The 24,266-nt window shown below is 41.8% G+C and overlaps 1 protein-coding gene across 1 annotated transcript in view; it reads left to right on the top strand.

Annotated features, from left to right (window-relative positions):
* LOC145404950 (kelch-like protein 5) overlaps window positions 1-24,266 on the top strand; it is a 245,665-nt gene that overhangs the window by 61,475 nt on the left and 159,924 nt on the right. The window contains exon 5 of the mRNA XM_080276456.1: window positions 11,916-12,011. Coding sequence (XP_080132582.1) covers window positions 11,916-12,011 — 96 coding nt within the window. The remainder of the gene's footprint in view (window positions 1-11,915; window positions 12,012-24,266) is intronic.

Raw genomic sequence — 24,266 nt, 5'->3', positions numbered from 1 at the left:
CAGCCTCTGCAAACCCACACCATCCACTTCACTACACGACAGCACATCCACACATACCAAGTAACATCAAAACAACTCGCCGCTCGCCGCTCCATTCAGTCACTTAAAGACAACACACAGCTGCATGCATGGCTTCCCGTTGTCCACCCTTCTGAATCCTATCTTCCTCGTGAGGGTACGGTCCACCTGGCCAGGCTGAGATGTGGGCATCATCCAGCCCTCTTGAGTTATCAGAAGAGGCTGGATGACTACCTCACTGATGCGTGTCCAGGATGTAACACAGCACCCCATACTTTTAAGCACATTATGGAAGACTGCATTGCACACAATCACCAGTGCTAGCAGTGCAACGTACACTCCTTGAGAGCTCTGTGGGAAAACCCGGTCTTGGCCGTGGCCTTCCTTAGGGACTCGGGGCTGTTCAGCCAGACTTCCTAGGGAACAGGAACTACTACTACTACTACTGCTTCTCTTTGCAGTGAAAGTGCGAAGAACACAGGAAAAGCATTTACCCCTGAGGAAAAAGTAAAAATATAGGATGAAGTAGCATGTGGTGTAGAAACTTAACCCTCTCGAACTCTTTCGCTGCAACCTGCATCCAACTGTTTTTGTGTAATGCATGACCCCCACGGGTTGGCCCAGACCTTACAGACCACACATCCCTCTGTCAGCTATGTGCACGACATCGGAAAATGTTTCCACTCAACTTTCTCCCCTGCCCTTATTTAGAACTGTATTGTTATGAAATTGCTTCATGTTATAAATGAATAAATCTGTCTATCTATCTATCTATTGCCAGATGCCTCAATCCCGTTTGGGGTGGCCACAAACAATTTGCCTCCAAGTCGCCCTGTTCCCCGCCAGTTCACTGCCCTGCTCCCAACTCACACCCCCCTCTCTAATATACCTCTCCACCCCATCCCTCCATCTCATCCTCCACCCCATCCCTCCATCTCATCCTCAGCCTCCACCTCACTCACATACACTCTCTTTGTCAGTCTTTCACCCTCCATCCTCTCCACATGGCCAAACCACCTCAGTGTGTTCCTCATAATGCTTCCTATCACATCCACATCCACATCACAACGCTCCTTTATATCCTTATTCATCAGCCTGTCTCTCTATGTGACTCCACAGGCTCCTCTTAAATAACTCATTTCCACTGCTCTCACTCTTGACTTGTGTCCTTCCAACAACGTCCAAGCTTCACATCCATACGTTAGAGTTGGTATCACAATACTGTCATGTAGTAACTTTTTCACTTCCATTTTCACTTCCCTGTTTCTTATCACTGCTTTCAAAGAACCAGCAACCTTTCTTCCCTGCTGTACCCTTTCAAGCACTTCACCCTCCAAACCTCCATCCTTACTCATCACACTAACCAAGTACTTAAATGCACTCACACTTTCCAATTCCTCACCATCCAACCTCGGTGTACATTCACTGACTTCTCCTCTCTCAAAGACCATCACTTTACTCTTCCCTACATTCACCTTTAGATTCCGTTTCTTACACACTCTCCCAAACTCATCCACCAAGCCTTGCAGCTCCCTTTCGTCTTCACTTAACAACATAGTATCATCTGCAAACAACAGTACAGGGAGTTTCCAAACACTATCCTCTCTCACCAGGGCCACTTCAACATCCACTGCCCTACCTTGTACCTCTTTTATTACCCCATCCATGTACAGATTGAACAACCATGGAGACATGACACATCCCTGTTTCAACCCAACTTTCAAAGAGAAAAATTCACTTAGTTCACCATCCACATGCACTGCAGCCTTCGCACCATCGTACATACTCTTCACAGCAATCAGCAACATCCCATCTACTCCATATATTTTTAACACTGTCCACACTCCTTGTCTATCCACCCTGTCATATGCTTTCTCCAAATCCATGAAAGCCGCATACAACTTCTTTCCCTTCTCCAGAAACTTTTCCACTAAAGATCTAAGAATGATAAATCTGATCTACACAACCTCTTCCCTTCCTAAAGCCTCCCTGTTCTTCTCCAACTTATTTCTCTGTTCTTTCTCTAACTCTGTCAATAAGTATCCTACCATACACTTTTCCTATTATACTAAGAAGACAAATGCCCCTATGATTACCACACACTTCTTTTTCCCCTTTTCCTTCGTACAAGGGAATAATTATACCTGACTTCCAATCCTCTGGGACTCTACCTTCCTCCCAGTCCAATCTGCACATCTTCCACATCCATTCTACTACTATCTCTCCCCCATGCTTCAGCATTTCACCACACACTCCATCAATTCCTGGGGCTTTCCCTGATTTAACTTTCTTCATTGCTTCCACAACTTCTATCCTACTGATTTCTTCCTGTCTTCTCACCTCTCTCTTTCTCCCAGCCATTCCCCAGCCACTTATACTCTCATTACTTCCATCCTCTATGTTCAACAGTTCCTTAAAGTGTTCTCTCCATCTGCTCACTTTTTCTCCCTTCTCCACTAGTAATCTACCATTTTTATCTTTCACTCCCCTGCTAACTTCACTTCCACCCTGTCTTACTCTTTTCACCTCTTTCCAGAACATTTTCTTACAGTCCCTCCACTTTACACTCAAATTCTTTCCAAATTCCTCATCCACTCTCTTCTTACTCTCTCTTACTAATCTTTTCACCTCTCTCTTTCTTTCTACATATAACTCTCTCTTCTGCCTCTCAACTTCTTCCACGCCCCTATTTCTCATCCATTCATTGTATGCTTTCTTCTTTTGTGCCACAGCCTGTCTCACCTCTTCAGTCCATCACGTTGTTCCTTGCACCCCCCTCCATCTTCTCTTCCTTCCACACACCACACCACATGCTGCACATATTTCTTCTGTAAATATCCTACACACACCTTCCACGTCTCCCATATGCTCCAATTCATATTTGCCCAATCGTTCCTCCACTTCTCTCTTACACTCTGCCTTTTTCTCATCCTCTTGTAACCTTTCCACTCTCCTTGCATCTACTCCTTTCTCTCGTCTTTCCCTTCTTCTATTCCTCCATCTTACTTGAATCCTAATTCTGGCCACCACCAAGTAATGGTCAGAAAGTCCACTCCCCCAACCTCTATAAGCTCTTGCATCCATTACACATCTTCGCATCCTGTCATCCACACACACATAATCAATCATTGCCTTCTGTTCATTCAGTTCACCACCCATCCTTCTCATCACTCGCCATGTATACCTGTGGATCATTTTATGCCTGAAGAGGGTATTGGCTATCGCCAACCCCCTCCCAGCACAAATGTCCACCAACGCACTCCCATTCTCATCTATCTCAGCAGGCACACCCCACTCACCAACTATTCGATCCACCTTCACATTCCCAACTTTACCATTCAAATCACCGATCAGAAACACTCTCTCATTCCTTCCAAACTTTTCCATGCACACTTCTACATTTGTCCAGAACGCTTCTCTCACTCTTCTAGAACGATCTTGCGTTGGCGCATACACACACACAATCGCCCACATTTGTATTCCAACTTTCAACTTTACCCACACAATCCTTGACCCAACTGATCCATACTGTCTTATGCTCTTCTTCCATCTTTTACTCAAAACTATACATACTCCTTCCTTTGCCCTCTCATTCTCACCTACTCCTGCATATATACCCCATCCATACTCCCATTCTCTCACACTATCTCCTCTCCATTTTGTTTCAGTTATTCCACATACATCCACTTTCGCAGTCTCTCTCTCTTTCACCTCATCATTCGCTCCTCTTACATTCCATGTACCCATTACCAAGTCCTTTGTCCGGTCCTGGGTCGTCATCGTTTGGTCAGTCCTTGTCCGAGGTTTCTTGTTTGTTTTTTTTAGTTATTTGTTTTCCGGGGAGGGGCACTAACCCTCCGCCAACCCTTTTAGTCGCCTTTTACGACAAGCAGGGATACTGGGGGAGTATTCTTGAAATATTCCAAATGAATGAGAAAAGAAAAGAGAAAATAAATTACCATATTTTATCGTTCACTCATTTTTTCATTGTTGATTTCTTACAGATATAAAAACATTTCGTCACTGCCTGTTGAGAGAAACTTGTAGAGCCTTTATTTATGATGATTTTTTAAAAATAATGACACTTCTAGCTCTATTAGAAAGATTTTTATGATGTACGGAACAGAAATATCTTACGGTCTTTGACCGCATCTGGCTGCTTTAGTAGCGGCAGGCTCGACGTTGTAAAATGTTTCTGATCATTTCATTCCCCTGCCCTTATTTGTAACTGTATTGTTATATACTACCATACATGTTATAAATGAATAAGTATTCTTCATAATGTAAAAAGAAAAAAAGAAAAGAAAAAATAAATTACAGGCAAACCCCGGTTTAACGATGCAGTTGGTTAAGTAAAAACCCATCGCTAGGCGGGGTATTGTAAATTGGGGATGATTTAACAAGTAAAGTATAGGGATACGGTCTTGAACCTTGGGTTTCCCCCCAACCAAGTCCTTAACCCACCAAATGAGTCCCTCCAAAAAAGTTTAAAGCCAATCTAAATAGCTAACAGCTGTAAAAGAAGTTAACCTAAGCATAACCATCCATTCATCCATCATCCAGTCCTATGTTGCCCCATGAGGAACATAGGAGGCCGGGGCTAGGCATTCTGGTCCTGACATTTAAGATGAGAGTGACCAGCTTCAGTCATCCCTGAGTGGCATTACATGAGCAATAAACCCCAACCATCCCTTGGATATAAACCTACACAGGCTTAATCCAATTGGAGTGCCTTAGTTACCCACTAAACCACCAGGCGCCAAAGTTTGGTTATATGGTTACCACCCAGCATAGTAAATGGTTTCCTGGTGTACAGGAAACCATTTGGTTCGTCACTCAGCGTAGAGTCACCTATAGGCAGAAGGAAGAGGAAAGAATGAAGGAAAGAAAGACAGAAGAGTGAGTGTAAAGTCACCCTCAGGCAGAAGGAAGAGGAAAGAATGAAGGAAAGAAAGACAGAAGAACAGGAAGGAAGAGAGGAAAGGGCAGACACCCAAAGCAGCACTACGTCAGGTGAGTGGATGGTGAGTGCCCCCACCTGAAATAACTTAATAAAACCAACAAATAAAATCAGAAAATCATTAAAAATAGGTCAGAAAATATCAAACACCTCTCATCACTTACTTCTTGTAAGTCCATGTCTGGTCCTGCTCATCATCTTAGCTGTTCATCCCGAGGCAAGGGGACATGTGGTGCTCCCTAGCACTTACATCCTCCTCAAAGCCCTCAAACCCCATCATTAAACCTGGGCTTGGCTGTTGTTAGGCGGGGTAGGGTGGTATTTCTACCTCCATCACTAATCCTGGGGTATCACATATAAGGGTATCGTACATCGGGGTTTGCCTGTACTCTGTTTTTACATTATTCACTTATTTATTCAGTGCCAATTTTTTTAGAGATATATAAACATTTTGTCAATAAAATGACGCTTCTAGCTATGTTAGAAAGATTAATATCGCATTTGGAACAGAAATATCTTACACTCCTTCACAGCACACTTCCATCAGCCAGCGGCACCTGGCTGAGCACCTTCGTGCGTTGATGTGGGGAGACAGCTGATTGACACTTCACATGGCCCGGACCCACACAGTGTCCATCGCCCAAATTAGGACGCAACCAAAAATCTTGGCAAAAGAATACCGCAACCTGTATGGTTAGATGCAACCTGCATTGAAAAGTGCGAATGGTTGGATTTCGTGTGGATGCAACCTGTGTCGAAAGGTGCAGCCGATTGGATTTTTTACCAAGTCCTCGTGCATGAGAGGGTTACTGCAAACGAAAGGAGAGTAGCTTTCAGACATTGAGGAAGAAATGAGCCGAGTTTGTTTACAGTACGGATAGGCTGTTTGTTGGGAAGGTATTAAAAATCTAAAGAGGTTAATTATATTGGAGCTGTAAAATTTAGGAGTTTTTGTGTTTAGTGCAATGAGTGTGAATGGGGTTTTGTGACTGGCTTTTGTTGTGAGCTGACAGATTTGAGGTTAGAAATTTCTGGTCGTACAGTATGTGATGAGTTCATTTTGTTTCATTTCATTTATGAAGGCTCCAACAATCATTATTTTACTGTATTTTATACTTACTTTTCATCTCTTACTCTTGGGAAAGTTGTTGGAATAGAGGTTCGAGATGGATAGTAACGCAGTATCTGGCTCAACACCGAATATTGAGCCGATGGGTGGTTCAATGCAGTATCCGGCTTTTTGCTTTAACTGGCGTTGGGCTTGGCTGAATTACTATAGGTAATTGAGAATTTACTACATTTTATTTTATTTTAAGTGTGGGGTACAGTGTGGCCTCATTATGTGATAGGGTTGTATCAAGCGAAGACCTATTGCATAACGATTTATCACATAACAAGGTCAATATATCATAGGTTCAGTGGGGTTAGGCTGGGTGACCATGACTGCTTAGCCTAAAATGATCAAAAAAGAAACTCTGCCACCCACCTGAAGTTTGTCCTGTGCAAGTACGAGTCATCACCAAGGGTCCCCCCCCCCCTCCCTCCCCAAGTCTGGGAGACAGTTGGAGGGCCTGGACAATCACTCCACATAAAAAGATTTGGTATCACTTCACTTATTGTAATATTGCACACTGCACTACTGCACCACTTATTAAGCACTTGCACTGTTCCTTGGTGATAACAATGGTGTTTCAGTGGCTTTTCATGCACAGACTAGAATGAGAGGCAATGATTACATCTGATGTAAACACTGGGCAGACATCTTGACTCTGTCAGCTGAGTAGAGATGTGTAATGGGGATGATGGTTAAATAAGGTTGGCACGATATCCAGGTTGCAAGTTTCAGTATTTCACACAAAAAGTATCTCTTCACATAATATAGCACACTGCACTATTTGTTAAGCATCTGCATTGTTCCTTGTCGATTACATTGGTGTTTTAGTGGCCTTTCGTGCACAAAAAAGAACGAAAGACAACAATCGCAGTCAGTGTAGACACTGAGCAGGCATCTTGGCTTGCATGTGTCACTGTGTCTGTATGAGATTGTCAGAGATGACCATTGAAAATATCACTGTAGCGAAATCATGAAAAATATTTAACTTAGTACCGAGACAGGGTATAACATATGAATTAATATTGTAGTGATTTATTACATAACAAGGCGTCTTAGGGCTCTTGTTTGGCGAGCCACAACTTGCAAATGCGAGTATTTTTTCCCTTCAGTGGACAAATTTATCATGCAAGTCGCCTTTTGGCAAGGAGAAAATACATCCACTTCAAAACCCAATAAACTACAAAATAAGTAATTCTCAAAGCACGTTGTGATCGATTATGAAGTCTTTCCTTGTCGCCATTGTGAATGTTTAAAACCTCATTATATGATTTTGATCATCACGGTGTGTAAATAAATATTTATTGCTTGTAAAATATTTTGGCTCGTAGTCAGTTTGGCCACTAAAAATTTATTTGGCATGTAAATTTGAAGCCTTAGGAGCCAAATGGCTCGCAACCATTGGGAGTTAGCAAAAGCCCTGCATCATGTAATGAGGCTGCACTGTACAGGTATACCCCGGTTTAACAATGCAATTGGTTAAGTAGAAACCCATCGTTAAGCTGGTTATCGCATATCGGGGTAGTTTGAATATGTAATGTATTAGGATGCATTTTTCAGCCTTTGGTTTCCCCCCCAACCAAGTCCAAAACCCACCCAAATGAGCCCCAAAACAAGTTTAAAGCCAAACTAAATGGCCTAACAGCTGTAAAAGAAGCTAACCAAAGCCAAACAGCTGTAACTAACTCACTAAAACCTATCTATCTATCTGTCTGTTGCCAGACGCCTTAATCCCATACGGGGTGGCCACAAACAAATCGCCTCCACGTCACCTTGTCTCCACCATTTCACTGCCCTGCTCCCAGTTCACACCCCCCTCTCATATACTTCTCCACTCCATCCCTCCATCTCATCCTTGGCCCTCCCCTCCCTCTCTCCCCCTCCACCTCACTCACATGCTCTCTCCTTGTCAGAGTGTTACTCTCCATCTTCTCCACATGGCCAAACCACCTGTGAGTTTCTCCTAACACTTCGTATCACATCCACATCACAACGCTCCTTCACTTCAATATTTGTCAGTCTCTCTCTCCATGTGACTCCACAGGCTCCTCTCAAATAACTCATTTCCACTGCTCTTACTCTTGACTTGTGTCCCTACAACAACGTCCAAGCTTCACTTCCATACGTTAGAGTTGGTATCACAATACTGTCATGTAACAACTTTTTCACTTCCATGCTCACTTCTCTGTTTCTTATCACTGCCTTCAAGGAACCAGCAACCTTTCTTCCTTGTTGTACCCTTTCAAGCACTTCACCCTCCAAACTTCCATCCTTACTCATCACACCACCCAAGTACTTAAACGTACTCACATTTTCCATTTCCTCCTCATTCAACCTCACTTTACATTCTCTGACTTCACCTCTCTCGAAGACCATAACTTTACTCTTCCCTGCATTCATATTTAGATTCTGTTTCTTACACACTTTCCTAAACTCATCCACCAAGCCTTGCAGCTCTCCTTCATCTTCACTTAACAACTCAGTATCATCTGCAAACAGCAGTACAGGGAGTTTCCAAGCACGGCCCTCTCTCACCAGGGCCACTCCAACATCCACAGCCCTACCTTGTATCTCTCTTATAACCCCATCCATATACAGATTGAACAACCATGGAGACATGACACATCCTTGTTTTAATCCAGCCTTCAGATAGAAAAACTCACTAATTTCACCATCCATACACACTGCAACCTTAGCATCCTTATACATACTCTTCACAGCATTCAGCAACTTCCCATCTACTCCATATATTCTTAATACTTTCCACAATCCTTGTCTATTCACCCTGTCATATGCTTTCTCTAAATCCATGAAGGCTGTATACAACTTCTTTCTCTTTTCTAGAAACTTTTCCACTAAAGATCTAAGAATGAATGTCTGATCTACACAACCTGTTCACTTTCTAAAGCCTTGCTGTTCTTCTTCAACTAATTTCTCTGTTGTTTTCCTAACACTATCAATAAGTATCCTACCGTATACTTTTCCTATTACACTAAGAAGACTGATGCCCCTATGAAGACCACACACTTCTTTTTCCCCTTTTCCTTTGTCCAGGAGAGTAATTATACCTGACTTTCAATCCTCTGGGACTCTACCTTCCTCCCAGGCCCTTTTTTTTTTTTTTACGCTTGGACGAAGGAACCAAAGGCCACAAGCCCCGAATAACTGTTCCTTCGAAGAGGAAAACAAAATACAAGAGAGAGCCAAATTCAAGATCTGATCATTTCGAGATGCCTGGACACACTGCGTTTGAAAGACTGGAGATCATAGCTAGCAGGAAATACAGACAGAGGGAGATAGTTCCAGAGTTGACCTGTTGCATAAATGAAGGACTGGTAGTAATGGTTAACTCTTGCATTAGAGGGTTGGACAGAAAAGGGTTGAGAGTTAGCTGCTAGACAGGTGCTAAGCGCCCGTCATAGAGGTGGAGGGATGCAAGCAGACAGTTCAGAGGAGCAGTGACCATTGAAGTAGCGATAGAATAGAGATAAAGATGCAACAGTGCAATCTTCCACATCCATTCTGTTATTATTTCTCCCCCATGCTTCAGCATTTCACCACACACTCCAAAAATTCTGGGGGCTTTCCCCATTTTGACTTTCTTCATTGCTTCCACAACTTCCATCCTACTGATTTCTTCTTGACTTCTCACCTCCCTGCTTCTCCCAGCCATTCCCCAGCCACTTATCCTCACATTGCTTTCATTCTCTATATTCAACAATTCCTTAAATTGTTCTCTCCATCTGCTCACTTTTTCTCCCTTCTCAACTAGTAATCTACCATTTTTATCTTTTACTCCTCTACTAACTTCATTGCCACCCTGTCTGACTCTCTTTACCTCTTTCCAGAACATTTTCTGACATTCCCTCCACTTGACACTCCAATTCCTTCCAAATTCCTCATCCATTCTCTTCTTACTCTCTTGCTAATCTTTTCACGTCTCTCTTTCTCTCTACATGTAACTCTCTCTTTTCCTCATTCCAGAACATATTCTTACATTCCCTCCACTTGACACTCAAATTCCTTCCAAATTCCTCATCCATTGTCTTCGTAATCTCTCCCACTAATCTTTTCGTCTCTCAACTTCTTCCACGCCTGTTTCTCATCCATTCACTATATGCTTTCTTCTTTTGTGCCATAGCCTCTCTCACCTCTTCAGTCCACCATGCTGTTCCTTGCACCCCGATTCGTCTTCTCTTCATCCCACATTCCACCTCACGTGCTGCACATATTTCTTCTGTGAGTATCCTGCACACACCTTCCACGTTCCCCATCTACGCCAGTTCATATTTACCCAATTGTTCCTCCATTTCTCTCTTGTATGCTGCCTTTTTCTCATCCTCTTGTAACCTTTCCACTCTCCTTGCATCTACTCCCTTCCTCCCGTCCTTCCCTTCTTCAGTTTCTCCATTTTACTTGGACCTTGATTCTGACCACCACTTGGTGGTGGTCAGAGAGTCCACTCACCCATCCTGTATATGCTCTTGCTTCCATTACACATCTTCACATCCTTTCATCCACACACACATAATCAGTCATTGCCTTCATTCAGTTCACCATCCACCCGTCTCATCACTCGCCATGTATACCTGTGGATCATTTTGTGCCTGCAGAATGTATTTGCTATCACCAACCCCCTCCTGGTACAAGTGTCCACTAAAGCACTGCCATTCTCATCTATCTTAGCAGGCACACCCCACTCACCAACTACTCCATCCACCTTCACATTCGTTACTTTACCATTCATATCAGCAGTCAAAAACACTCATTCCTTTCAAAGTTTTCCATGCACACTTCCACATTTGTCCAGAACTCTTCTGTCACTCTGCTTGCATGATCTTGCGTTGGCACATGCACACATAATCGCCCACATTTATAGTCCAACTTTCAATCTTGCCCACACGATCCTTGAGCCACCTGATCCATACTCTCTTATGTTCTCCTTCCGTCTGTTACTCACAACAATACACAATCCTTTTTTTGCCCTCTCATTCTCACCTACTCCTGCACATATACCCCATCCATAATCCCATTCTCTAACACTCTCACCTCTCCATTTAGTTTCAGTTAATCCACACACATCCACTTTCGCACCCTCAGGCACCTGGACAATCTCTCTCTCTTTCACCTCATCATTTGCACCCGTTACATTCCACGTCGCCATCCACATCATGTCTTTTGTTCGGTCCTTATTCGTCATCTTTTGCTCAGTCCTGGTCTGAGGCTTCTTGTTTGTATTATTAGTTAGTTGTGTTCCGGGGAGAGGCACTAACCCTCTGCCGACCCACATGCTGTCACATAGGGAACATGTGAAAAGATCAAACTTCTTAAACTGTACCCCAAAATGACAATGTTCCCCCCACCTATGGCTAAAACACATTAATCTAAGTCTAAAAAATGCTTATAAATCAGCCTAAGCACACAATTTTAGTTTAGAATATTAAAATCGATTAAAAAAATCAAAACCCATCGTTAAACCAGGGTTTGGCCATCGTTAGGATGGGTATGGTGGTATTTCCACCCCCATTATTATGCCAGGGTATCACATCGAGGGATTCATATATTAGGGTATTACTGTATCTGTATTATGGAATAATAAATACTACTACTGTGTACAGTATATCAGCTTCAGTACTGGTGATCTAGAGCAAAACAGAATTGGATAGATTGTGTAGGTGGAACGTAACCCCCACTTTTTCTTGTGTATAATGGTATGCTTAGTACGAGTTTGGGTAGCACAACTCGTGCATGGTACATATCCTTCGTGCTTTTCCAGGACCTGCTATATTTCATTCGCTATAGAGATGTGTTTTGTACTTATGACAGGCACTGGTACTATGGTTGAAACATGACCTAGAGGGAAGGACAAAGGACATGGCTCGACTTCTGGCTTTGGTGAAATTACCACTGCTCTCTCCACAGGTGAGTGCTGCATGTGTCTTCAGCATTCCATCTCTTTCATATTATATTTTTATTCTTTTATATATGGGGTGGGGTTGGAATAATGGGGTATTGGGAGCATCAGCCATCCAGTCATTCAGTGTAGTGCTACCTTCGTGAGACTAAACTGAATCACAAGATAAATACAGTAGTTTCCTGTACTCCAGGAAGACAAATAACCAGTAACTGAATGTCTGTTGTCTAATTAGTTTCAATACTACAACCAGTTGGTACTCATAAGTGTTGAGTACAAGGATGATTGGAATGTATCACTCATAATGTTACTCGGGGTAAGTGACTCGTTACCCTTGCCTTTAATATCTGGACTAAATAGCATAGTCGTTGGCCCCTTCACTTCAGGCCTCAGAGACAGTTTAGGAATGGATGATGGCTAGGTGGTTGAAAGACTGGAATAAAAAATTGCCTCTATTTCGTATCCACTTGGCAGTCCTATCTGATCAGGCAGATTTAGATCATCTTAGTTGAAATATTTTGTTTCCTTTTTTTTTGTTTTTTCTTCAGCTTTTGGCTGCATATTCTGTAAACCCACTCTCCCTTACAAGTTTCTAAGATTATGCACTCTGACACCCACCTCTTACCACTGACCCACCTCACGACACCGGCTACTCATACGCACATCACAGTATTTCCAACATTTTGAAACATGGAACTGTTATCAAACCAAATAAAAACCCAGCATGCCCTCCTTCATTTTTTTTTTTTTCATCATCAGATCCTGTGTTGCCCCATAAGGAGCATAGGAGCCCAGGGCTAGACATGTTGGTCCTGACATTTAAGATGAGAGTGACCAGCCTCACTCATCCCTGAGTGGAATTATATGAACAGTAAACCCCAACCATCCCTTGGACATAAACCCGCATAGGCTTAATCCTATTGGAACATTTAATTACCCACTAAACCACCAGGCGCCATGATTTAGTTATACCGGGTATGGTTACTACCCAGTATAGTAAATGGTTTCCTGGGTTACAGGAAACTTAGTGTAGAGACCATGAGGCAGCAGTACATGGAGTGAGTGGATGATGGGCACCCCCACCTCATACAAACCCATATGTTGGTTAGCACACCATCCAAGATAACTGAACACCTGATTTTTAACAAAGTGTCCCCCCATTACTCCCTCACACCATGGCTTTAGAGCACAACACTCCATTCACTCCATTAACACCTTACTAACCCACCTCACACAACATGGATCTGATGGCATCAGCTCAGTGAGATCTGCATAACATATGTTTATTGCAATAATAGATATTAGTAAAACCTTGATGCCATCCTTCAGTACAGTCTAATTACAGGTACAGTACCAAAATCCCCAACAGAAACATAGAGAAAAACACCATACCCTGGCTTGCCAGCTTTCGATCAGGTAGGCAGTAATGGTGACTGGACAACTGAACCAGTGGACAGTTCAACCAGTGGACAATTAAACCAGTGGACAGTTCAACCAGTGGACAATTCAACCAGTGACAGTTAAACCAGTTAAAAATATATTGAGAAACATATTCATCTTTGTGAATGGTATAGTAAAATATTGTGTAATATACCAGTACAGTACCCTCGCGTCCAACACGCGTTAGTCCAGCACGATTCAGGTCCAGCATGGAGAGCAAATAATTAGTATTATTTAATACAATTTAATTACTGCAACACGAGTGTGTTAGCATAACACGCACAGAACTCCGAGAAGTGGGCGAAATCCGCAGAGTTCAACTCTAGCACGATCACCCCCGGTCCAACACGGTCATACTGGACATTGCCATGATGATGATAGCCAATGAAAACTTCTGTTCAAGTAGCATTCCCCGCCCGCTATCATGACGTGATCATGATGCCGCCCAATTAAAAACGCTTCTGGTGTCACGTGATGTTTTGTTTAAATTTCTCCTGCCACAGCGCCACTCAGTCGCATACTGTAATTGCATTGGAAGGTGCTTTTTTCTTGCTGCATTTTCTGCCCTTGTTACTCCATTTTACCCTGCTCACGTTGCCTATGAAGCCTTCTGATAACCCCAAGAAGCATCGGCACCTCCCTCAGGCCACCAGGCTAGAAAGCATCTAGAGGAAGAAGAAAGGGGAGAGGAAAGTTGACATTGCCAAGGCCTACGGCATGAATGAAGCCAACGTGAGGACCATAATAAAAAAACAAGACAAGATCCTGGCAGCCGAAGGCTATCACACGGCACTTCATACCAGGTTTGCCGAGGATACGATAGTAAATCGGAACGGTAACGTGGTAAAATTGCCGACGATACCACGGGCATTTGGAATTCATATGGATGGATTCCTGCCGAGGATACGACGGGCAAAACAGTGTGACCAAAACCCAGGCGACTCGACAGAGAATGTATCGTACTACAGCATTGAACATTTAGCCTCACACTGAATACTGTACATATTAATATTTTAGAATAAATATCAGTCGTTTTGAAACCCTTCTCATCGGCATGCGTACCAATTTATAAACAAAGTTGCTTCTCCTTATTCTCTACCGAGTCAGCGACAGCGATCACTTTCCACAGTCACGAGACGGGGCTCTGGCAACAGTGTGAGAAGCATGCCGTTTGTCGAGGATTACAGAGTGCTAGGACAGGCAGAAGCAGGACCTTCCATGGCTGTGGATGAAGATAGTGTTCTGAGTGTGATTTCGAAGGATTTATGAGGGAGGTTGAGGAGGAGCAACAGCCATTACCCGCTAGTGACGCCAGCAGCCATCCTCCGGGAACCCAGTAGGACTACCTACAGCCTTGGATACCACCTTCCATTCCCAGCAAGCCCACCAACACTGTCCTAAAAGGTTAGTTATCAGTCATAGCACAGTACCATTTATTATAATTACAATAGTACCAATATATGTATAGGTGTATGGTAGGTGTTTAGGGTCATTTTTCCTAGGGTTGCTGTCATAATTCATTTTTCCCCATAAGCTCTGTTGTTAGTCCAACACGTTTTTGGTCCAACACGTGACCCATGCATGACAATATTACCGTGTTGGACACAAGGGTACTGGATAATGTACCAGTGGATATGAAATAGGAACATTAAACCAGTTAAAAATTTATTGAGAAACATATTCTTCACTATGGATGGTATAGCAAAATAGTTTATAATATAGCAGTATAATGTACCCTCGCATCCAACACGGTAATATTGTCATGCATGGGTCACGTGTTGGACCAAAAACGTGTTGGACTAACAACAGAGCTTATGGGGAAAAATGAATTATGTCAGCAACCCTAGGAAAAATGACCCTAAACACCTACCATACACCTATACATATATTGGTACTATTGTAATTATAATAAATGGTACTGTGCTATGACTGATAACTAACCTTTTAGGACAGTGTTGGTGGGCTTGCTGGGAATGGAAGGTGGTATCCAAGGCTGTAGGTAGTCCTACTGGGTCCCCGGAGGATGGCTGCTGGCGTCACTAGCGGGTAATGGCTGTTGCTCCTCCTCAACCTCCCTCATAAATCCTTCAAACCGCCTGGGAACACCAGATGCTGTTGGCATCCCTACGTGTCAAGTGGGGTTGGTGGAGGATTAGTGCCCCTCCCTGTAAAACAATTAACTCTAAGCCCTTGGCCACCCCGTTTGGGATACATGGCGTCTGGCAATGGATGGATGGGATAATGTACAGTCAGTCTAAGAAGTGACAGCAGGGTATCCAAAAGGTTTCGTTCAGTGATAATGGATAATACTCCTCTTATATCTTTGCAAGATGACACCTATTATGTAAAATTGTAATAGAAAACAATAAGTAAATGGCAGAGTACTTATACATTTCAAGACTGTAGGAAACAGTTCGTTAGTTATGATAATATGAAATCCTAAACAGAACTAATTGAAATTTCAGATCAGTTGCTCAAGGACAGTCAGAAATAAGTTGCACAGTTTATTTCTAGTGTGGTAGTAAGCAATTATTGTTGGTAGCATAAGACTGAAAAGAAAAGGCGTTCAGTAAACAATGAAAATCTGTCATTTTTATGTATAAGATATTAACCGCTAAACCACAGTGGAGTTGCCTAATCTGCATATCTGTAAGCTGCGGATTTGTAATCCACGGTACTTTGCCCAACCAGTCCCTATTTTTTTAATTCTGCAGAAAAAGCATGAAAAACGTGGATCTGGGTTCCAAAGTGGCTCATTACCGAGGAGATTTATAATATCCAGGCACCCATGATGTATTCTGTGGCTGCTAGCCAATCACAGACAACCTAGGCCCAGCAGCCAATCACAGCCTGGCCCTGGTGGCAAGTGTGCACACTACAGCCACCATGTTTTGTTTACCTCCTGTCTTGCCAACTGCCAACTACGTGTGTTCCCCCGTGAGTTGTCAGCGCTGCCTGGTCTTTTTTTTTTTTTTTTTTGTCAAGGTTACCTCTCCCTGGGCTCTGTTATGGACAGCCCCAGCCCCCCAAGGCGACATTCGACCCAGCTGGGGTCCAAGAAGAAGGCTCCTTACAGTTAAGTACATGCATTGAATATTTCTAAGATAGTCTGTTTGTGTTTCCTGTTGGCTAGTTAGGTGTAGGTAGAGTGCTGTAGGGGGTTCCACGAGGGTCCAGACTAAATATACTTTTTTTCCATTGGTTCTTAACTTTGTAAACTGCGGATTTCGTAATCCACGGGTAGGTACTGGTCTCTAATTGCCGTGGTTTAGGCGACTCCACTGTACTAGCAAATAGTTAAAAGTCATTTACTGTATTTCCGTTTTTGTCGTCCCCATGAACGATGACAGAAAGCTGGAATGCCGGATAAGTTAGTAGGCTGTTTTAAATCGTTTGATCAGCAGGCACAAGTGAAGACTACGTTTACTCACAGACATGCAGCTGTTACACGGCATTTGGCCATTTTTCCAATAAGAAAAATCTGTGGAAGATGTAGTATAAGTCTGAGAACTATCTATCTATCTATCTATTGCCAGACGCCTCAATCCTGTTTGAGGTGGCCACAAACAAAACGCCTCCATGTCGCTCTGTCCCCCGCCATTTCACTGCCCTGCTCCCAACTCACACCCCCCTCTCTCATATACCTCTCCACCTCATCCCTCCATCTCATCCTCGGCCTCCCCCTCCCTCTTCCCCCCTCCACCTCACTCACATACACTCTCTTCGTCAGTCTTTCACCCTCCATCCTCTCCACATGGTCAAACCACCTCATTGTGTTCCTCATAACGCTTCCTATCACATTCACATCGCAACACTCCTTTATATCCTCATTCGTCAGCCTGTCTCTCCATGTGACTCCACAGGCTCCTCTTAAATAACTCATTTCCACTGCTCTCACTCTTGACTTGTGTCTTTCCAACAATGTCCAAGCTTCACATCCAAACGTTAGAGTTGGTATCACAATACTGTCATGTAGTAACTTTTTCACTTCCATTTTCACTTCCCTGTTTCTTATCACTGCTTTCAAAGAACCAGCAACCTTTCTTCCCTGCTGTACCCTTTCAAGCACTTCACCTTCCAAACCTCCATCCTTACTCATCACACTATCCAAATACTTAAACGTACTCACATTTTCCAATTCCTCACCATCCAACCTCGCTGTACATTCACTGACTTCACTTCGCTCAAAGACCAACACTTTACTCTTCCCTACATTCACCTTTAGATTCCGTTTCTTACACACTCTCCTAAATTCATCCACCAAGCCTTGCAGCTCCCCTTCGTCTTCACTCAACAACACAGTATCATCTGCAAACAACAGTACTGGGAGTTTCCAAACACTATCCTTTCTCACCAGGGCCACTCCAACATCCACTACCCTACCTTGTACCTCTTTTATTACCCCATCCATGTACAGATTGAACAACCATGGAGACATGACACATCCCTGTTTCAACCCAACTTTCAAAGAGAAAAATTCACTTAGTTCACCATCCACACGCACTGCAGCCTTAGCACCATCATACATACTCTTCACAGCATTCAACAACTTCCCATCTACTCCATATGTTCTTAATACTTTCCACAATCCTTGTCTATCCACCCTGTCATATGCTTTCTCCAAATCCATGAAAGCCGCATACAACTTCTTTCCCTTCTCTAGAAACTTTTCCACTAAATATCTAAGAATGAATATCTGATCTCCACAACCTCTTCCCTTCCTAAAGCCTCCCTGTTCTTCTCCAACTAATTCCTCTGTTCTTTCTTTCTCTCTCTCAATAAGTATCCTACGATACACTTTTCCTATTATACTAAGAAGACAAATGCCCCTATGATTACCACACACTTCTTTTTCCCCTTTTCCATTGTACAAGGAAATAATTATACCTGACTTCCAATCCTCCGGGACGCTACCTTCCTCCCAGGCCAATCTGCACATCTTCCACATCCATTCTACTACAATCTCTCCCCCATGCTTCAGCATTTCACCACAAACTCCATCAATTCCTGGGGCTTCCCCAATTTAACTTTCTTCATTGCTTCCACAACTTCTATCCTACTGATTCCTTCCTGTCTTCTCACCTCCCTCCTTCTCCCAGCCATTCCCCAGCCACTTATACTCGGATTACTTCCATCCTTTATGTTCAACAATTCCTTAAAGTGTGCTCTCCATCTGCTCACTTTTTCTCCCTTCTCCACTAGTAATCTACTGTTTTTATCTTTCACTCCCCTGCTAACCTCACTTCCATCCTGTCTTTATCTCTTCACCTCTTTCCAGAACATTTTCTTACAGTCCTTCCACTTTACACTCAAATTCCTTCCAAATTCCTCATCCACTCTCTTCTTACTCTCTCTTACTAATCTTTTCACCTCTCTCATTCTTTCTACATATAACTCTCTCTTCCGCCTCTCAACTTCTTCCACGCCTCTGTTTCTCATCCATTCATTGTATGCTTTCTTCTTTTGTGCCACAGCCTGTCTCACCTCTTCAGTCCACCACGCTGTTCCTTGCACCCCCCTCCGTCTTCTCTTCCTCCCACACACCACATCACATGCTGCACATATTTCTTCTGTAAATATCCTGCACACACCTTCCGCGTCCCCCATCTGCTCCAATTTATATTTGCCCAATCGTTCCTCCACTTCTCTCTTATACTCTGCTATCACTGAATGAAATATAAAAGAACCTCTGAAATATGCTGTGAGTCAGAGCTCCTTGGAGAATACAAACTTGTGTCATATTCTAGTATCCTTGGTGCCTGAACAACTAGTAGGAGTGATAAAATGCAATAAACATATCAATGAGTTCAGAACTTCCAAATCAGCATTTTCGTTTAGAGAGGACATAGTGGTTTGTTTAAAATGAAAGATATTCCAAATTTAAATGATCGAACAAGTATGTGGTTTTGCATTGCACGAGTTTGTAAGCCTGTGTTTTAGTTCTTATTACTGCCTAATGTAAGAGAAAAAGGTATAATCTGTAATACATAGTAATTTTGCGTCAGTAGAGAATGAAGCATATAATTACATTTATTATATGCTAGCGTGAGACAAGGAATAGGAGACAGAAAAGGTCTTGCCTCAGCGTGGGGTAATGTATCGTTACTAAGAGTAATTTAATTTTTGCGGCATCCTTATTGTTCCTATATTGTCACCATAGCATTTGAAAAGCAAGTAGCCTATTGCATTCACTAGAATTTTCCTAGGTTGGCCTTCAAAACTAGATAATCAGTTTTTGAAATCCTGGGACATAAACATGAGCACGGGGATATACTTTGCACCATGCATGGAGTAATACATTACACATTCAAATCGGGGAAACATATTTTACAGGCTGGCTTCTAATATATTATTGCCTTATGTTATTCATTTCTCATAATTCTTAGTGTGATGTACTACGTATTTTTTCTTCTTTTCTTTTCAATATGATGTGATGAAGTACAGAATTTTTTACCTTGAATTCAATAAGTTTTCATGGAATGCATGGCAGTGCAGAGTGTCTGAAGCAATCTGAAACTCTGCCATCACTTCTTGGGGTGACTGTACCAGTGGATATAAAATATGAACCAGTGGAAAGTGGCTCGTTCATCATGGTAGGGTAAAATAGCATATAACAAAAATATGTGCAGTTGACAGCAGAACTTCATCCCTCTCAGTGTGTATGATATGAGCCTGTTGATCTGAGAACACTGTATGAGGTAGAGATAGCACGTATGGTTTAAATGGCTAATATTAAAGATGATATGTTCGAGATAAGAACTCATTCCCCAATGATATTAATTTGCAGCAGGTGGGATAATAATGTTATTGCGAAATGTATGACATTGGTGCATGAAGATTCTTGGTTACAGACTCAGATGCATAGGATTATTTGGACTGGACCGATGTTGCCAGCAAGTATTACCATGTATGAAATACAGTACAGTGGTTTCTCGTATTTCGACACATTTTACTTCGACGCCTCATTTTTCGCGCAAGAAAAAAGTTTCCGAGTTGTCTCACTTCTCAAATTTCCCTACATTTCGATGCTCCCAGCCGGCAGCCGACGACGCATGCCTGAGGCTACCAACATCCTATCGACCTTGAGTGGTCTGAAGTCTCAAGTGATGGCCATCTACAACAGAAACATACAGGAGCAGAAACAAGCCTGGATCACACAGATCACATGATATTTTCAGGAGAGACAGAATGTGGCTGCTATTCTGCAAGACTTGGACGTGCCAGCAGGGGTCGATGAAGGAGGAGAAGTGGACAGAGAGGAAGTGGACGTGCTGGAGCCTGAGTTCGACTTCAAGGGCTTCGGCCTATGTGATGGTGCTAGAGGATGGAGGGAATGGAGAATGAAAGACAAGAGGGACATCATTCATTCATTCCAAGGGAGGAATGGACGCTGTCCCATCCCTCTATTTTATTCTCTCTCTCTCTCTCTCTCTCTGAGAGAGGAGGAAGGGAATGGACAATGAGAAAGAAAAGAGGGACGGCTGTCACGCCTTATCTTCTCATTCGTGCAAGGGACGCATTTTCTGCCATTCCTTTATTTACTCTCTCTCTCTCTCTCTCTCTCTCTCTCTCGTGTGTGTGTGTGTGTGTGTGTGTTCTTACCTAATTGCATCTTTACAGGAATGAGTCAAGCTCGTACTGTCCCGTGTCTTAAACCATATTTATCGTACATATCCTTAAAATTGTGAATTGTTTTGGCACACACTATTTCATTCAGTAGTGCATTCCACTGATCAGTTGCTCTATTTGGGAAACTAAATTTCCTTACGTCTTTATCACCTCTCTTCTTATGCAGTTTTTTGCAGTGTCCTCATGCTGATGCTTCCCCATAGTTTAAGTAATCATTTATGTCTATTTTCTCCTTCCCTGATATGCATTTATATAGCATAATCATGTCACCTCTTTTCCTTCTCTCCTGTAGTGTTGGTAGATTCAGTTTATTTAGTCTTTCTTCGTAGCTTAGATCCCTTAAGCTTGGTACCCATCTTTGTAGCGGTCCTTTGAACTTTTTCAATCTTGTCTATATGCTTTTTGAGATGAGGACTCCAGACTACTGATGCATACTTCAGGGTTGGTCTAATGAATGATGTTATTATCTTTCTTAGCATGTCTTCATTTATGTATGTGAATGCTATTCTCATATTTGCAAGCAGTGTATACATGTTCTGTACCTTCTCACTGATGTCTGCCAGAGATAGTCTGCTATTGATAATCACACCTAGGTCCTTCACTCTTTCTGATGTGTGTAAGGTTTTATTTCCTAATGTATAATCCCAATCAGGTCTTTTTCCACTTTTACCAAACTTGATTACATGACACTTGTCCACATTGAATTCCATTTGCCTTGTATTACTCCATTCATGAAGTTTATTTAATTCTTCTTGTAGCTCTTTACAAGAGTCTATGTTAGTAATTCTCCTTTGTATTTTTGCATCATTTGCAAACATATTTAAATAGCTTTCATTTCCAGTGTTATTGTCTGTATCATTTATATACACTAAAAACATGATTGATGCCAGCACGGAGTCCTGTGATACTCCACTAGTCACTTCTTTCCATGATGAGTAATTTCCCCTAAGTACTGTTCTCATTTCTCTTCTTATTAGAAAATCTTGCATCGAACAATACAGTTGGCCTCGAATTCCTCCTTGATGGTACAGTTTCCATAAAAGTCTTTGGAGTGGTACTGTGTCAAATGCTTTCATGAAATCTAAATAGATACTGTCCACCCATCCTTCTCTTTCCTGTAATGTGTCTGTTACTCTGTCATAGTAGCTGAACAGATTAGTAACACATGATTTTCCTTTTCTGAAACCAAACTGTCTTTCTGTTATCATATTGTGTTCTTCAAGATGATTTACCCAAGCTTATAAGCTTTTCTAATACCTTGCTTACAACACTGGTTAGTGATACTGGTCGGTAGTTGAGTGGATTTTGTCTATTCCTTTTCTTGAATAAGGGAACAATGTTTGCCTTCTTCCAAATATCAGGTAGTTTACCTTGACTCAAGGATTTCTTGAAAATTAAAAATAATGGTTTACTTAACTCCTTTTCACATCCACGTAGTGTCCAACATGAAATTTCATCAGGACCATTTGCTTTTCCTTTGTCTAATTTACTTAGCTCCTCCTGTATTACTTTTTCTGATGTTTATATCTGGTAGTATGTGTGGACATGCATGTTCCACATAATCCCTCTCAAAATTTTTTTTCTCTGTAAAAACGGATTGGAATTTCTTGTTTAAAGCTTCACAAATATCCTTCTCTTGTGTCTAGGTTATTCCCTCGTCCATAATGGATTGTATTTTATCTTTTACTTTAGTTTTTGCTTTTGATGTAGCTGTAAAATAGCTTTGGTTGATCACTACTTTTATTTATGATATCCTCCTCAAACTGTTTTTGGGCTTCCCTCCTTATTCTTGTATAATGATTTCTTGCCTGTTTGTAATTATTATATGCCCTTTCACTATTGTGTCTTCTGTGTCTATTCCACAACAAATCTCTTTTTTCTTTTTTTTACATTCTGTATTGAACCATTTCTTTATTTTCTTTGCTTCTTTGTGCTTTGGGATGAACTTCTGGACTTCTATTTCACAAAGTTCACAGAATTTTTTATATATAGCATTTAAATCTTGTCCTCTAAGCTCCTTTCCCCAATCAATTTCTAAGAAGTACCTCTTTAGGTCATGATAGTTTCCCTTTTTATAGTTTAGGCTGTTTTTGTAACGTTCATTGCCGTTAACTATGTCATATGCTATCCTGAAGTTGCAATTTAGTACTGCATGGTCGCTTTTGCCGAATGGAGGGTGGTATATTAAATTTTCAATATTGTTTTCTTGCCTGGTAAATATGAGATCTAGCATTGAGGGTACATCGAGTCCTCTTTTTCTGGTGCTTTCCCTTACTTGTTGCGTTTGGAAAAAACTTGCATGAGATCCAGGAGCTTTTGGTCCCAACAGCTTTCTTGGCTTATTATATCTAGAGTATTCCAATTTATATTTGTATTAAAATCTCCAGTTAGTATAATTCTTCCCGATTTCTCTTCCATTTTATGTAGTAATGATCTTAAACTCTGAATTGTATTCTTTGCCAGGTCCTCATACTCGTCTCTTTCCCATGTATTTGACTTGGGTGGCATGTGCAAATTGGCTACAATTACTTTCCCTTCAGTTGTATTGATCTCTACTGCAATCAGTTCTACTTGTGAGGGTATATCTTGTTCTATTTCTTTGACTTTTAGATTTTTCTTAGTTAATATTATAATTCCTCCTTTTTTTAAGTTCCTATCTCCTCTCCATATATTATATTCCTCTAAGTTTAGGATGTCATTTGATAGCCTTGGTGTTAATTTTGTTTCAGTTAGGCATATTATATGTGGTTCATTTTCTTTGACATAATCATTCATGTCTAATAATTTAGATACCATTCCATCCACATTTGAGTACATCAACTTAATCATCTTGTTTATATACTTGTCATGACGTGGTTCTACTACCTTCCTCCTTTTTATTCCCTCCTGTTTATGTACCAGTTTCGTACCTGCAATCCTATTACAGTACAGTACTTTGTAAAAAAATATATTCTTCTCCTCATCTGATCTTCCCTCATGTTTTATTTTTGCTTCCTCCCTCTTCTCTTTTAGTAATTCCAGTTCCTCTTGTGTTAGGCATCTTTTTATCCATACATTTTTGAACTCCTCTTTCTCCGTAAGATTCTTTGCATTTTTTAGTATCTCCTCCATGGTGTTTATACTCTGGAAGGTTACCTTTAAGGGTCTTGATTTGCTTCTCTCGTATTTCCCTAACCTTTTGTGTTCCTCTATGT

Source organism: Coenobita brevimanus, chromosome 65, assembly GCF_032717465.1.
Source record: "Coenobita brevimanus isolate Jiangsu-jjx chromosome 65, ASM3271746v2, whole genome shotgun sequence".
Taxonomy (NCBI): Eukaryota; Metazoa; Arthropoda; class Malacostraca; order Decapoda; family Coenobitidae; genus Coenobita; species Coenobita brevimanus.
This window is presented reverse-complemented; position numbering and strand designations above follow the sequence as displayed.